Here is a 17,150-nt window from a genome sequence, read left to right on the forward strand (position 1 = left end):
AGCTTTGTCACAGTAGGTCATATCACAGCTTTGTCAGGTTGTTACAGTAGGTCATATCACAGCTTTGTCAGGTTGTTACAGAAGGTCATATCACAGCTTTGTCAGGTTGTTACAGTAGGTCATATCACAGCTTTGTCACATGTTTACAGTAGGTCATATCACAGCTTTGTGAGGTTGTTACAGTAGGTCGTATCACAGCTTTGTCAGGTAGTTACAGTAGGTCATATCACAACTTTGTCACTTTGTTACAGTAGGTCATATCACAGCTTTGTCACTTTGTTACAGTAGGTCATATCACAGCTTTGTCACTTTGTTACAGTAGGTCATATCACAGCTTTGTCAGGTTGTTACAGTAGGTCATATCACAGCTTTGTCAGGTAGTTACAGTAGGTCATATCACAGATTTGTCAGGTTGTTACAGTAGGTCATATCACAGCTTTGTCAGGTGGTTACAGTAGATCATATCACAGCTTTGTCAGGTGGTTACAGTAGGTCATATCACAGCTTTGTCAGTTGTTACAGTAGGTCATATCACAGCTTTGTCAGGTAGTTACAGTAGGTCATATCACAGCTTTGTCACTTTGTTACAGTAGGTCATATTACAGCTTTGTCACTTTGTTACAGTAGGTCATATCACAGCTTTGTCAGGTTGTTACAGTAGGTCATATCACAGCTTTGTCAGGTTGTTACAGTAGGTCATATCACAGCTTTGTCAGGTTGTTACAGTAGGTCATATCACAGCTTTGTCAGGTTGTTACAGTAGGTCATATCACAGCTTTGTCAGGTTGTTAGAGTAGGTCATATCACAGCTTTGTCAGTTGTTACAGTAGGTCATATCACAGCTTTGTCAGGTAGTTACAGTAGGTCATATCACAGATTTGTAAGGTTGTTACAGTAGGTCATATCACAGCTTTGTCAGTTGTTACAGTAGGTCATATCACAGCTTTGTCAGGTAGTTACAGTAGGTCATATCACAGATTTGTCAGGTTGTTACAGTAGGTCATATCACAGCTTTGTTAGGTTGTTACAGTAGGTCATATCACAGCTTTGTCACTTTGTTACAGTAGGTCATATCACAGCTTTGTTAGGTTGTTACAGTAGGTCATATCACAGCTTTGTCACTTTGTTACAGTAGGTCATATCACAGCTTTGTCAGGTTGTTACAGTAGGTCATATCACAGCTTTGTCAGGTTGTTACAGTAGGTCATATCACAGCTTTGTCAGGTTGTTACAGTAGGTCATATCACAGCTTTGTCAGGTTGTTACAGTAGGTCATATCACAGCTTTGTCACTTTGTTACAGTAGGTCATATCACAGCTTTGTCAGGTTGTTACAGTAGGTCATATCACAGCTTTGTCACTTTGTTACAGTAGGTCATATCACAGCTTTGTCACTTTGTTACAGTAGGTCATATCACAGCTTTGTCAGGTTGTTACAGTAGGTCATATCACAGCTTTGTCACTTTGTTACAGTAGGTAATATCACAGCTTTGTCAGGTTGTTACAGTAGGTCATATCACAGCTTTGTCACTTTGTTACAGTAGGTCATATCACAGCTTTGTCAGGTTGTTACAGTAGGTCATATCACAGCTTTGTCAGGTTGTTACAGTAGGTCATATCACAGCTTTGTCAGGTTGTTACAGTAGGTCATATCACAGCTTTGTCAGGTTGTTACAGAAGGTCATAACTCAGCTTTGTCAGGTTGTTACAGTAGGTCATATCACAGCTTTGTCAGGTTGTTACAGAAGGTCATATCACAGCTTTGTCACTTTGTTACAGTAGGTCATATTACAGCTTTGTCACTTTGTTACAGTAGGTCATATCACAGCTTTGTCAGTTTGTTACAGTAGGTCATATCACAACTTTGTCAGGTTGTTACAGTAGGTCATATCACAGCTTTGTCAGGTTGTTACAGTAGGTCATATCACAGCTTTGTCACTTTGTTACAGTAGGTCATATCACAGCTTTGTCAGGTTGTTACAGTAGGTCATATCACAGCTTTGTCACTTTGTTACAGTAGGTCATATCACAGCTTTGTCACTTTGTTACAGTAGGTCATATCACAGCTTTGTCAGGTTGTTACAGTAGGTCATGTCACAGCTTTGTCACTTTGTTACAGTAGGTAATATCACAGCTTTGTCAGGTTGTTACAGTAGGTCATATCACAGCTTTGTCACTTTGTTACAGTAGGTCATATCACAGCTTTGTCACTTTGTTAGAGTAGGTCATATCACAGCTTTGTCAGTTTGTTACAGTAGGTCATATCACAGCTTTGTCAGGTTGTTACAGTAGGTCATATCACAGCTTTGTCAGGTTGTTACAGTAGGTCATATCACAGCTGTCAGGTTTTTACAGAAGGTCATATCACAGCTTTGTCACTTTGTTACAGTAGGTCATATTACAGCTTTGTCACTTTGTTACAGTAGGTCATATCACAGCTTTGTCAGGTTGTTACAGTAGGTCATATCACAGCTTTGTCACTTTGTTACAGTAGGTCATATCACAGCTTTGTCAGGTTGTTACAGTAGGTCATATCACAGCTTTGTCAGTTGTTACAGTAGGTCATATCACAGCTTTGTCAACTGTTACAGTAGGTCATATCACAGCTTTGTTACTTTGTTACAGTAGGTCATATCACAGCTTTGTCAACTATTACAATAGGTCATATCACAGCTTTGTCACTTTGTTACAGTAGGTCATATCACAGCTTGATCAGGTTGTTACAGTATGTCATATCACAGCTTTGTCACTTTGTTACAGTAGGTCATATCACAGCTTTGTCAGGTTGTTACATTAGGTCATATCACAGCTTTGTCACTTTGTTATAGTAGGTCACATCACAGCTTTGTCACTTTGTTACAGTAGGTCATATCACAGCTTTGTCAGGTTTTTACAGTAGGTCACCTAGTAGCCTTTACCTTTTATAGTCTAATCTAGATGTGGCAAAATGACCTTCACTGACCTGTTGTAGTCATCATTTAATCTAGCTTTGGTCAAATGAGTAAAACTGACCTTTTGTAGTCGTCCTCTAAAGCAGACAATGTGGTGATCTGTGATCTCAAGCTGGCGTTCTCTGTTTTCTGGCGCTGCATGATCTCCTGATAGTTCTCAATCATCCTGTGATTCTGTTGTCTCTCCTCCTCTAGACAATGAACCTTCAAACAACAGATGTACACAGGAATTTTAAACCAGTGGGTGCTAGCATGTGTTAGAATAACATTAGGGTTGAACCTGATATTTGACTGAGCTAACAGTTTTATATACAATAAAATGAATTGAAACAATGCATGGAGATGCACTAGGAACACTTACCTTATCTTTTAACGTTTTAGCTTCTTCTATAATGTCTTTGTGTTGAGATTTTAATGAATCAAGTTCTTTTTTAGTCATTTGATGAATCTTTAAAATGCACAAAAACAGAATTTTTAAAGTTTTGTAAAAATATATAAAAGCGAATATGACACAAAATACTTTTAACATACACATCCACTACCTGTATCAACACACACTGTCACACCAACATCAAACATAGGTGCTTCCCTCCCATATTAATTGACTAACACACCCCATCCTGTATCAATATTCACATTACCTTCCCATATTAACACACGCATCCTCATCTTATATCAACATACACATATCCCTTTCATATCAACCCACACATCCCCCAATATCAACATACACATTACCCCCATATCAACCGACACATATAGTATAACATCCCCCACATATCAACCCACACATATAATATAACAACCTGCACATCCCCCACATATCAACCCCCACATCCCCCACATATCAACCCACACATCTCCATATAACAACCTGCACATCCCCCACATATCAACCCACACATCCCCCACATATCAACCCACACATCCCCCACATATCAACCCACACATCTCCATATAACAACCTGCACATCCCCCACATATCAACCCACACATTCCCCACATATCAACCCACACATCCCCCACATATCAACCCACACACCCCCACATATCAACCCACACATCTCCATATAACAACCTGCACATCCCCCACATATCAACCCACACATCCCCCACATATCAACCCACACATCCCCCACATATCAACCCACACATCCCCCACATATCAACCCACACATCCCCCACATATCAACCCACACATTCCCCACATATCAACCCACACATCCCCCACATATCAACCCACACATCCCCCACATATCAACCCACACATCTCCATATAACAACCTGCACATCCCCCATATATCAACCCACACATCCCCCACATATCAACCCACACATCCCCCACATATCAACCCACACATTCCCCACATATCAACCCACACACCCCCACATATCAACCCGCACATCTCCATATAACAACCTGCACATCCCCAACATATCAACCCACACATCCCCCACATATCAACCCACACATCCCCCACATATCAACCCACACATCCCCCACATATCAACCCACACATCTCCATATAACAACCTGCACATCCCCCATATATCAACCCACACATCCCCCACATATCAACCCACACATTCCCCACATATCAACCCACACATCCCCCACATATCAACCCACACATCCCCCACATATCAACCCACACATTCCCCACATATCAACCCACACACCCCCACATATCAACCCACACATCTCCATATAACAACCTGCACATCCCCAACATATCAACCCACACATCCCCCACATATCAACCCACACATCCCCCACATATCAACCCACACATTCCCCACATATCAACCCACACATCCCCCACATATCAACCCACACATCCCCCACATATCAACCCACACATTCCCCACATATCAACCCACACACCCCCACATATCAACCCACACATCTCCATATAACAACCTGCACATCCCCAACATATCAACCCACACATCCCCCACATATCAACCCACACATCCCCCACATATCAACCCACACATCCCCCACATATCAACCCACACATCTCCATATAACAACCTGCACATCCCCCACATATCAACCCACACATCTCCATATATCAACCCAAACATCCCCCACATAATCAACCACACATCAACACACCTCCTCTGTATCATTCTTCTCCTGCATTTGTGTTCTGAGTTCAGTTTCTTTTATCTTCAACTCTTTATCCAAACTGTTGGACTTGATTTCTTCGGATTCCTAATACAAATAAATGTCAAGGGGTAAGTGAATGGATAAAACTGACCTGGTATTTATAACATTAGCTTGATCTGCCCATCTTTTAACTATAGCTTGACATAAGATCTGCCCATCTTTTAACTATAGCTTGACATCACATCTGCCCATCTTTTAACTATAGCTTGACATAAGATCTGCCCATCTTTTAACTATAGCTTGACATAAGATCTGCCCATCTTTTAACTATAGCTAGACATCAGATCTGCCCATCTTTTAACTTGACATAAGATCTGCCCATCTTTTAACTATAGCTTGACATAAGATCTGCCCATCTTTTAACTATAGCTTGACATAAGATCTGCCCATCTTTTAACTATAGCTTGACATAAGATCTGCCCATCTTTTAACTATAGCTCAGATCTGCCCATCTTTTAACTATAGCTTGACATTAGATCTGCCCATCTTTTAACTATAGCTTGACATAAGATCTGCCCATCTTTTAACTATAGCTCAGATCTGCCCATCTTTTAACTATAGCTTGACATCAGATCTGCCCATCTTTTAACTATAGCTTGACATCAGATCTGCCCATCTTTTAACTATAGCTTGACATTAGATCTGCCCATCTTTTAACTTGACATAAGATCTGCCCATCTTTTAACTATAGCTTGACATAAGATCTGCCCATCTTTTAACTTGACATAAGATCTGCCCATCTTTTAACTATAGCTTGACATAAGATCTGCCCATCTTTTAACTATAGCTTGACATTAGATCTGCCCATCTTTTAACTATAGCTTGACATAAGATCTGCCCAGATAAACTGACCTGGTATCTTTTAACTATAGATTGACATTCCAGCCTGATCATCTCAGTTTCCTCCCTTGCTTCCTTGAGCTTGGCTGAAGTTTTCTCTAGGTTTCCTTTTGTTTCCTGTTGATCAAGTCAAACTTTTTAATTCAGATTCAGGTGTAGACACTACCCCACCAGATGTATGACAAACAAATCCCCACTAAAACCGACACTACCCTCCAGATATAAAAGTTTAAGCCAACAAGTATGACAAACAAATCCCCACTAAAACTAAAACTACACTCCAGAGACAAAAGTTTAAGCCAACAAGTATGACAAACAAATCCCCACTAAAACTACACTCCAGATATAAAAGTTTATGCCAACAAGTATGACAAACAAATCCCCACTAAAACTACCCTCCAGTAACAAAAGTTTAAGCCAACAAGTATGACAAACAAGTCCCCACTAAAACTGACCTTGTGCTGGTCCAGTTCCTCTTTCAACTTGTTCTGGAACCATTTAATTCTGTACTCTGAAGAACTCACAGCCTCCTTCAGTTTCTCTATTTCCTTCTGTAGGTTGCTGATTTCTAAACACTGAAACCACAACAAAACTTGGTACAGAAATTACATCAGAAAACTTATTACAGACATCAGAAAACTTATTACAGACATCAGAAAACTTATTACAGACATCACAAAACTTATTACAGACATCACAAAACTTATTACAGACATCACAAAACTTTGTACAGATAGCACAAAACTTGGTAAACACATCAAAACAGCCTTGCATGAGATAAACAGTTTATAGGAGTAGATAAAATATTTGCACTCAAATGATTTAGTAATTTTTTTTTATATTAGTGCTAACTGACCTTTGTTTCAAAGCCAACAACGAGTTTTTGTTTATCAGATTTTGCTGCCTTGAGTGCGCCTGCCATTGTGTCTTTCTCTTTGATAGCTTCTTTGAACTTGGCCTCGTTCCTCTCTAGGATGCGCCTAAGATCCATGTACTTGGCCTCAGATTCAGCAAACTTCACAACCATCATGTCTTTTTCCTTCAGACATTCTTCATACATCTTGGTCACCTGGCATGTGGGAGGGAACTTTCCATTAGTGACACAACAATTCACACATTCCATTAGTGACACAACAATTCACACATTCCATTAGAGACACAACAATTCACACATTCCATTAGTGACACAACAATTCATACATTCCATTAGAGACACAACAATTCACACATTCCATTAGTGACACAACAATTCATACATTCCATTAGAGACACAACAATTCACACATTCCATTAGTGACACAACAATTCATACATTCCATTAGAGACACAACAATTCACACATTCCATTAGTGACACAACAATTTATACATTCCATTAGTGACACAACAATTTATACATTCCATTAGTGACACAACAATTTATACATTCCATTAGTGACACAACAATTAATACATTCCATTAGTGACACAACAATTAATACATTCCATTAGTGACACAACAATTTATACATTCCATTAGTGACACAACAATTTATACATTCCATTAGTGACACAACAATTTATACATTCCATTAGTGACACAACAATTTATACATTCCATTAGTGACACAACAATTTATACATTCCATTAGTGACACAACAATTTATACATTCCATTAGTGACACAACAATTTATACATTCCATTAGTGACACAACAATTTATACATTCCATTAGTGACACAACAATTTATACATTCCATTAGTGACACAACAATTTATACATTCCATTAGTGACACAACAATTTATACATTCCATTAGTGACACAACAATTTATACATTCCATTAGTGACACAACAATTTATACATTCCATTAGTGACACAACAATTTATACATTCCATTAGTGACACAACAATTTATAAATTCCATTAGTGACACAACAATTTATACATTCCATTAGTGACACAACAATTTATACATTCCATTAGTGACACAACAATTTATACATTCCATTAGTGACACAACAATTTATACATTCCATTAGTGACACAACAATTTATACATTCCATTAGTGACACAACAATTTATACATTCCATTAGTGACACAACAATTTATACATTCCATTAGTGACACAACAATTTATACATTCCATTAGTGACACAACAATTTATACATTCCATTAGTGACACAACAATTTATACATTCCATTAGTGACAAAACAATTTATACATTCCATTAGTGACACAACAATTTATACATTCCATTAGTGACACAACAATTTATACATTCCATTAGTGACACAACAATTTATACATTCCATTAGTGACACAACAATTTATACATTCCATTAGTGACACAACAATTTATACATTCCATTAGTGACACAACAATTTATACATTCCATTAGTGACACAACAATTTATACATTCCATTAGTGACACAACAATTCACACATTCCATTAGTGACACAACAATTTATACATTCCATTAGTGACACAACAATTTATACATTCCATTAGTGACACAACAATTTATACATTCCATTAGTGACACAACAATTTATACATTCCATTAGTGACACAACAATTTATACATTCCATTAGTGACACAACAATTTATACATTCCATTAGTGACACAACAATTTATACATTCCATTAGTGACACAACAATTTATACATTCCATTAGTGACAAAACAATTTATACATTCCATTAGTGACACAACAATTTATACATTCCATTAGTGACACAACAATTTATACATTCCATTAGTGACACAACAATTTATACATTCCATTAGTGACACAACAATTTATACATTCCATTAGTGACACAACAATTTATACATTCCATTAGTGACACAACAATTTATACATTCCATTAGTGACACAACAATTTATACATTCCATTAGTGACACAACAATTCACACATTCCATTAGTGACACAACAATTTATACATTCCATTAGTGACACAACAATTTATACATTCCATTAGTGACACAACAATTTATACATTCCATTAGTGACACAACAATTTATACATTCCATTAGTGACACAACAATTTATACATTCCATTAGTGACACAACAATTTATACATTCCATTAGTGACACAACAATTTATACATTCCATTAGTGACACAACAATTTATACATTCCATTGGTGACACAATTCACACATTCCATTAGTGACACAACAATTCCCAAATTTTTTTCTTTAGTGACACAATTTACACATTTTTTTTCTTAGTGACACAACAATTCATTCCTTTTTTACTTTCTTGTATATACGAAGTATAGAGAAAGTCTTGTAATCGTGCAAAAACGGAAAAACATAATTTTGCAATCTTGTCCGTATGTCTGTGTGTCTGTCTGTGTGTCTGTCTGTCCGTGTGTAAACATGATAACTTGAGTACCGTTACAGCTAGGTTGATGAAATTTCATATATAAGTATTTAATCAAAATCGTAGATCCGTATCAACTTTTGAGCGATTTCCGATAACCGGAAGTGGTACTTTTCCTACTTTGAATTTTTCAAAAGCCTATAACTTTCAGATAGATAAATGAAATTTCATACGTAAGTAAAAGATCTAATTCTCTACCTTCTATTAAATTTTGAGTCATTTCCGTTGACTGGAAGTAGTACTTTACGCTACTTCCGATTTCTCAAAAAAACTAATGTACATTTTAAAAGTAATAATAATATTGCGCACTATTATGCGCTTTTTTATTTGGCGTTCACTTGGTGTGCAATTAATTTGTCTACAAGATTTTATTCTATTTTTAAAACTAAGTATTTAAAATGGATTAAAAATCATGTCTATAGCCAGAGTTCCCATCACCTGTTATTTTATATAAGAATATTCGAGAAAGTTTAGGGGAGATCACTCCCGGTTTATTTTCCTTAGTGAAACAATTTTAGTTGCGGTAATTACACACAACAATTAAGAATGTTTCTCTTTATCAACTACGTTACAGTATGATGGTAAAGATAACTGTAAAAAATAACCAAGAACTTTTGAATGATAGCCAATTAAAAAAAAAAAAAAATCCCCTACACATTTTAGTTATGAATTATTTTACTAAAGAAAACATTTTATTTTATATTCTTATTTTTAGTAAATTTAATGGTTATTATTGTAAAGGTTTTTAATGTTTTATTTTCTACTTTTTTGTAATTATGAAATTAAAAAATAAAAATAGTCAGACGATATTCAAGTTTTTAAAAACAATAAGTCCTATTTATTTCTTGCTTTATGTTTGTACGTTATGGTCGACACAGGATATTATTAAAAATATGTACTTTACAACCCAATCAGTAGCTTTTAATAATTATCTGACCCTTAATAGGCTGGTCGGCTCTCGGGTGTTAAACCAAATTATCAATGATCAACGTTTGACCATTGTCTGCTGGATGGTCAAGCTGTCCCTATAGTATGCCTACTTATCTTCCCTTTCTTTATTGGAGTTAGAAATCTTTTAATTATTTTTTAATAACTAATTCTATACCTAATTAATTATCTAAATTGAATCACCATACTGATTTCTTACCTGCTCAACTCTTGACTTCAACTCATTCTGTAGAGCTGAAATAGTTCTTTTTGCAGCATTATCATGGGAAGATAGCTTTTCTTTCAACAACTTCAAATCTTTCTCCTGCTGTGCTATTGTTTTTTCTAACTGAAATTAAAAACCACATATACTAGCCACTGCATACATGACCTGAGAATATACTAGTCACTGTCAACATGACCTGAGAATATACTAGTCACTGTCAACATGACCTGAGAATATACTAGTCACTGTCAACATGACCTGAGAATATACTAGTCACTGACAACATGACCTGAGAATATACTAGTCACTGTCAACATGACCTGAGAATATACTAGTCACTGTCAACATGACTTGAGAATATACTAGTCACTGTCAACATGACCTGAGAATATACTAGTCACCACCAACATGACCTGAGAATATACTAGCCACCACCAACATGACCTGAGAATATACTAGTCACTGTCAACATGACCTGAGAATATACTAGTCACCACAACATGACCTGAGAATATACTAGTCACTGTCAACATGACCTGAGAATATACTAGTCACTGTCAACATGACCTGAGAATATACTAGCCACCACCAACATGACCTGAGAATATACTAGTCACTGTCAACATGACCTGAGAATATACTAGTCACCACAACATGACCTGAGAATATACTAGTCACTGTCAACATGACCTGAGAATATACTAGTCACTGACAACATGACTTGAGAATATACTAGTCACTGACAACATGACCTGAGAATATACTAGCCACCACCAACATGACCTGAGAATATACTAGTCACTACCAACATGACCTGAGAATATACTAGTCACTGTCAACATGACCTGAGAATATACTAGTCACTGTCAACATGACCTGAGAATATACTAGTCACTGACAACATGACCTGAGAATATACTAGTCACTACCAACATGACCTGAGAATATACTAGTCACCACAACATGACCTGAGAATATACTAGTCACCACCAACATGACTTGAGAATATACTAGTCACCACAACATGACCTGAGAATATACTAGTCACTGTCAACATGACCTGAGAATATACTAGTCACTGTCAACATGACCTGAGAATATACTAGTCACTGCATACATGACCTGAGAATATACTAGTCACTGACAACATGACCTGAGAATATACTAGCCACCACCAACATGACCTGAGAATATACTAGTCACCACCAACATGACTTGAGAATATACTAGTCACTGTCAACATGACCTGAGAATATACTAGTCACCACCAACATGACTTGAGAATATACTAGTCACCACAACATGACCTGAGAATATACTAGTCACTGTCAACATGACCTGAGAATATACTAGTCACTGCATACATGACCTGAGAATATACTAGTCACCACCAACATGACCTGAGAATATACTAGCCACTGCATACATGACCTGAGAATATACTAGTCACTGTCAACATGACCTGAGAATATACTAGCCACTGTCAACATGACTTGAGAATATACTAGTCACTGTCAACATGACCTGAGAATATACTAGTCACTGTCAACATGACCTGAGAATATACTAGTCACTGTCAACATGACCTGAGAATATACTAGTCACTGCATACATGACCTGAGAATATACTAGTCACTGACAACATGACCTGAGAATATACTAGCCACCACCAACATGACCTGAGAATATACTAGTCACTGACAACATGACCTGAGAATATACTAGTCACCACCAACATGACTTGAGAATATACTAGTCACCACCAACATGACTTGAGAATATACTAGTCACTGTCAACATGACCTGAGAATATACTAGCCACCACCAACATGACCTGAGAATATACTAGTCACCACCAACATGACTTGAGAATATACTAGTCACTGTCAACATGACCTGAGAATATACTAGTCACCACCAACATGACTTGAGAATATACTAGTCACTGTCAACATGACCTGAGAATATACTAGTCACTGACAACATGACCTGAGAATATACTAGTCACTGCATACATGACCTGAGAATATACTAGTCACTGTCAACGTGACCTGAGAATATACTAGTCACTGTCAACATGACCTGAGAATATACTAGTCACTGTCAACATGACCTGAGAAATGAGAGAGTTACTGAGACCTGAGAGTTACTGAGACCTGAGAAATGAGTTACTGTACCTCTTTAATTTGTGGAAGATAGAGATCATCAGCACTTGTTTGCTTCTCTTGTTCATTATGCTGTGACACAGCTTGGGAAAGTTCCCGTCTTTGTGCATCTCTTTCACTGGTCAATCTAAAATATTTTTAGCATTCTTCAGTACATCTGTATATTATAAGATGGGCCGATGAATCCATACATTGGATCATCACTCAACCTATCTATACATTTGATCATCACTCAACCTATAAATTTGAAGGTTTGAAAATTCACCAATATAATTCAACTTACATTAATAAATCTTTTTTTTTAAACTAGTGGTAGATGATTTGATAAATGATAACACATATTAAATTACTAATTAATTATTAATTACTATAATTAAGCCATATGTATAATAAAAAAAATTTAAAAACTTATGATCATTCTTAATGGTTACAAAGCAAATTTAGAGTATTGCCTTAATTTTACATATTAAAATTAAATCACATGCTAAATTTATATTTTAAACTCAAATTTTCAACAGGAAATAAGGATTTCATTAAAAATTCTTAACTGCCTGATAGGTTAGTAAACTGTGCACAAACAATATAACTGGCTATTTCAACTCAGATGGCTTTGGTTTGTGGTAGTAAGAAATTTTTAGTATCAATTTTCAAGAATATCATAAAGAAGTTATTGAGTAAAATGTGTATGCACTTAGTCTGTGACTATTTTCTATTATCAGCTACAATCTATACATTGTCTGCTACAATCTAGTGTCCTATTGTCTGCTTCAATCTAGTGTCCTAGTTATATTGTCTGCTACAATCTAGGGTTCTATTGTCTGCTATAATCTAGTGTCCTATTGTCTGCTACAGTCTAGTGTCCTATTGTCTGCTACAATCTAGTGTCCTATTGTCTGCTACAATCTAGTGTCCTATTGTCTGCTACAATCTAGTGTCCTATTGTCTGCTACAATCTAGTGTCCTATTGTCTGCTACAATCTAGTGTCCTATTGTCTGCTACAATCTAGTGTCCTATTGATTGTCTGCTACAATCTAGTGTCCTATTGTCTGCTACAATTTAGTGTCCTATTGTCTGCTACAATCTAGTGTCCTATTGTCTGCTACAATCTAGTGTCCTATTGTCTGCTACAATCTAGTGTCCTATTGTCTGCTACAATCTAGTGTCCTATTGTCTGCTACAATCTAGTGTCCTATTGTCTGCTACAATCTAGTGTCCTATTGTCTGCTACAATCGAGGCCTAGAGTTAGACAAGTTTGACCTTACCTAGAGATCTCATCGTCCCTAATCTTGAGCTGGTCAAGGAGCTGATGGTTCAATGCCTGCAGCTGTCTGATGTCAAATGTTGACTGCAGGCCATTTGAGGGGGAGCTCACGTCTTTTCTCCTCAATGGTGAGGCTGGTTGGGGAGACTTGCTTCGTGAGCGAGAAAGCAGTTCAGCATCTAGTTCATGTAACAACTCATCCTCATCATCACTCTGTAAAGCCAGAGCCAACTCTCTCTGCAACTGATCTGGCTCAATGGCCTGAGATAAAACTCTGGCTGGAGATGATTGAGGAGAAGGGCTGGAACTGCTAGACAAAAGGTTTGAGTGTCCTGATGAAAGTAAACTACTCAAATTGCTGCTGTTACAAGCTGCAGGTCTTACAGGACCAGCTGAGGCAGGGACACGCTGTTCTGGAATACTGATGGCTTGGGTAGGGTTTGGACACTGAGGTGTGTCAGGTTGCTTGTCCCCAGGTGGAGACTCCTGCAGATGATTGAGTGGAGACTCCTGCAGATGATTGAGTGCAGGACTGTCAACAGAGTGAGCTGAAGGTTCTATTGGCAATGGTACGGTATTCATGTTTGCATTGGGTAAGAGGCCTGACTCTGCATTGGGTAAGTGGCCTGACTCTGCATTGGGTAAGAGGCCTGACTCTGTATTGGGTAAGTGGCCTGACTCTGCATTGGGTAAGAGGCCTGACTCTGCATTGGGTAAGAGGCCTGACTCTGCATTGGCTGCTTGCTGTAACTGAGGTGTGCTAGCAGAGTCTTGGCTGAGCACATCAGACACTCCCCCATTCTCACTTACTGCTGACTCAGCTCCTTCCACAGCTGAGGTGGGACATGCTGCCTCTCTGTCACATTCTGGTACTTGTGAGTCACAAAGCTCATGTAAACTATGGTCACTACTGGTGGGGGGAACGTCCAAATTGTCGCTTGCTGTTGTGGCCAGCAGAGGAAGTGATGCCTCTGTCAATGGCTTCGATTGTGCTGTCACATTTATATTTAGATTGTCTTCTTCAACTGGGGATTCAAAGACTATATCAGCAACTTCAGCCTCAGGGGCATCGTCAATGTTACTCACTACTTGAACATTTCCAGTAAAAGCAGCCTCACTAGTCAGAAAGTTGCAACTATTGGCATCAGAGAACTGTTGTGTCATCTCCCCATGGTCAACACTCAGATCACTTCCTGATGTATTGGCTTTAGACATAGGGGGCAGACATACATTATGATCTTCTGTGTTTGGGAGGACAAGTTCCTCAACTTGCCCTCCACTCTCACTGTGAGCCTCTGGGCAGATATTGCTCTCACATTCTGGAGCTGCAGCCTCTTCATCCTGCTCCCTGTAGACTCTAGCTGCAGCTTCTTCATCCCCCTCCCTGTAGACTCTAGCCTCTTCCTTGAGCTGACCACAAGCATGAGCTGCTGTAAGGTCCAGGCTACCTTCAGGCTCATGTGTGTTCACTCCAGCAACTGTTGCACTGGCTTCCACTGGCCAGTCCTGGTTGGTCTCTACTCTATGATCCTCTGCTGGCTCATCAGCATGGCCAGACATGCTGAGATCATCCTCAGGGCCGTCCTCCTCAGAGCGAGCCCGGCCCACCAGGTGTACCCTCCCAGGCAAATCTGTGTCTTCCTCTGGGTCAGGGTTCTCCTCCATCTCAGCAGCTCCACCTTCTGGCTCCAGCCAGCTCATTCTGGAACAGACACAAACATCATCTTAGTTTTGTATTCAATCTTAGCATGATTCAATCTTAACATGATTCAATCTTAACATGATTCAATCTTAACATGATTCAATCTTAACATGATTCAATCTTAACATGATTCATACTTAGCATTCAGCTTGATTCAATCTTAGCATTCAGTTTGATTTAATCTCAGAATTCAGTTTCATTACATCTTAGCATTCAGTTTGATTTAATCTCAGAATTCAGTTTATTTCAATCTTAGCATTCAGTTTGATTCAATCTCAGAATTCAATATTCAGTCATTGCATTCTATATTCAATCATTACATTCAATATTCAAAATGAAAACTGTAACAATTGTATTCCAATAATACTATTTTCCTCTTAAGTATAATTATCAGAGTTGTTTTTTCACTTAACTTTGTTGTTTATTAAAAGGACTCAACATCTTAGTTAAAATTGAGCATAATAAAAAAAAAAGGCTAATATATTGATATTATAACAAATCTAAAAGAAAAAATATGAGCATAGCAACATTGGCTAAAATATTGTGTCCCCAGTTTAAAACTAATAGCCTTTTATTTTTTAATCAATTTCCTCATGATAAAAAGATTTTACTTGCAGCAAAAAATGTGTATGTAGTGTGTAGCTGTAACAAGTTTTTATACTGGCATCCTGTTACTCTTTCATTTTCTATTACATTCTCCTAGATTTGAGCAAATGAGGACAGGAACAGGATAGCTAATGTGATACATTCTAGGATAAAGCATTGTAGAACTCAGTAAAGAAACAGCATAGCTAATGTGATACATTCTAGGATAATGTGTTGTAGACTGAGTGAAGGTAGAAACAGCATAGCTAATGTGATACATTCTAGGATAATGTGTTGTAGACTGAGTGAAGGTAGAAACAGCATAGCTAATGTGATACATTCTAGGATAATGTGTTGTAGACTCAGTGAAGGTAGAAACAGCATAGCTAATGTGATACATTCTAGGATAATGTGTTGTAGACTGAGTGAAGGTAGAAACAGCATAGCTAATGTGATACATTCTAGGATAATGTGTTGTAGACTCAGTGAAGGTAGAAACAGCATAGCTAATGTGATACATTCTAGGATAATGCGTTGTAGAACTCAAAGCCAAAGCATCTGTACAATATAATGAAATATAACAGCATAAATCAATATAAGACACAGACAGTCACAACTGTTACAGAAGTGGCAACATCTGTGCACACTATCTACACACAACAATTTGATCTGTATACCTCAGTATGCTACACAACGTGCACCTATTCAATCACAATTATTGAATCATTAAAATCATAGCACTGATGGTGGTAACTGGAGCTGAGGTTTCCAACACGCCAACACCATGGGACAATAAGCACCATATTACCAGCCTATAAACCTACTTATCCTTTTGGATCCCTGCCAAGTACAGGGTATGTGTCATTGATGACCAACTTAAAGGGTGGCAACTTAATGTGCTGTCCATTGTTTAATTGGCTTTGTCCAGTCACATACA

The 17,150-nt window shown here is 37.7% G+C and overlaps 1 protein-coding gene across 6 annotated transcripts in view; it reads right to left on the bottom strand.

Annotated features, from left to right (window-relative positions):
* The window catches only part of LOC131931986 (coiled-coil domain-containing protein 186), a 34,305-nt gene that overhangs the window by 13,431 nt on the left and 3,724 nt on the right, over positions 1–17,150 (bottom strand). For all 6 annotated transcript variants that reach the window (XM_059288864.1, XM_059288845.1, XM_059288854.1 and 3 more), the window contains exons 2-10: positions 13,928–15,628; positions 12,676–12,790; positions 10,493–10,621; positions 6,820–7,032; positions 6,419–6,538; positions 5,976–6,080; positions 5,070–5,168; positions 3,312–3,398; positions 3,012–3,154 (exon numbers count right to left, since the gene is read on the bottom strand). In XM_059288864.1, coding sequence (XP_059144847.1) covers positions 3,012–3,154; positions 3,312–3,398; positions 5,070–5,168; positions 5,976–6,080; positions 6,419–6,538; positions 6,820–7,032; positions 10,493–10,621; positions 12,676–12,790; positions 13,928–15,628 — 2,712 coding nt within the window. The remainder of the gene's footprint in view (positions 1–3,011; positions 3,155–3,311; positions 3,399–5,069; positions 5,169–5,975; positions 6,081–6,418; positions 6,539–6,819; positions 7,033–10,492; positions 10,622–12,675; positions 12,791–13,927; positions 15,629–17,150) is intronic.

Source organism: Physella acuta, unplaced genomic scaffold (assembly GCF_028476545.2).
Source record: "Physella acuta isolate Inbredline_101_S28 unplaced genomic scaffold, ASM2847654v3 ptg000105l, whole genome shotgun sequence".
NCBI lineage: Eukaryota > Metazoa > Mollusca > Gastropoda > Physidae > Physella > Physella acuta.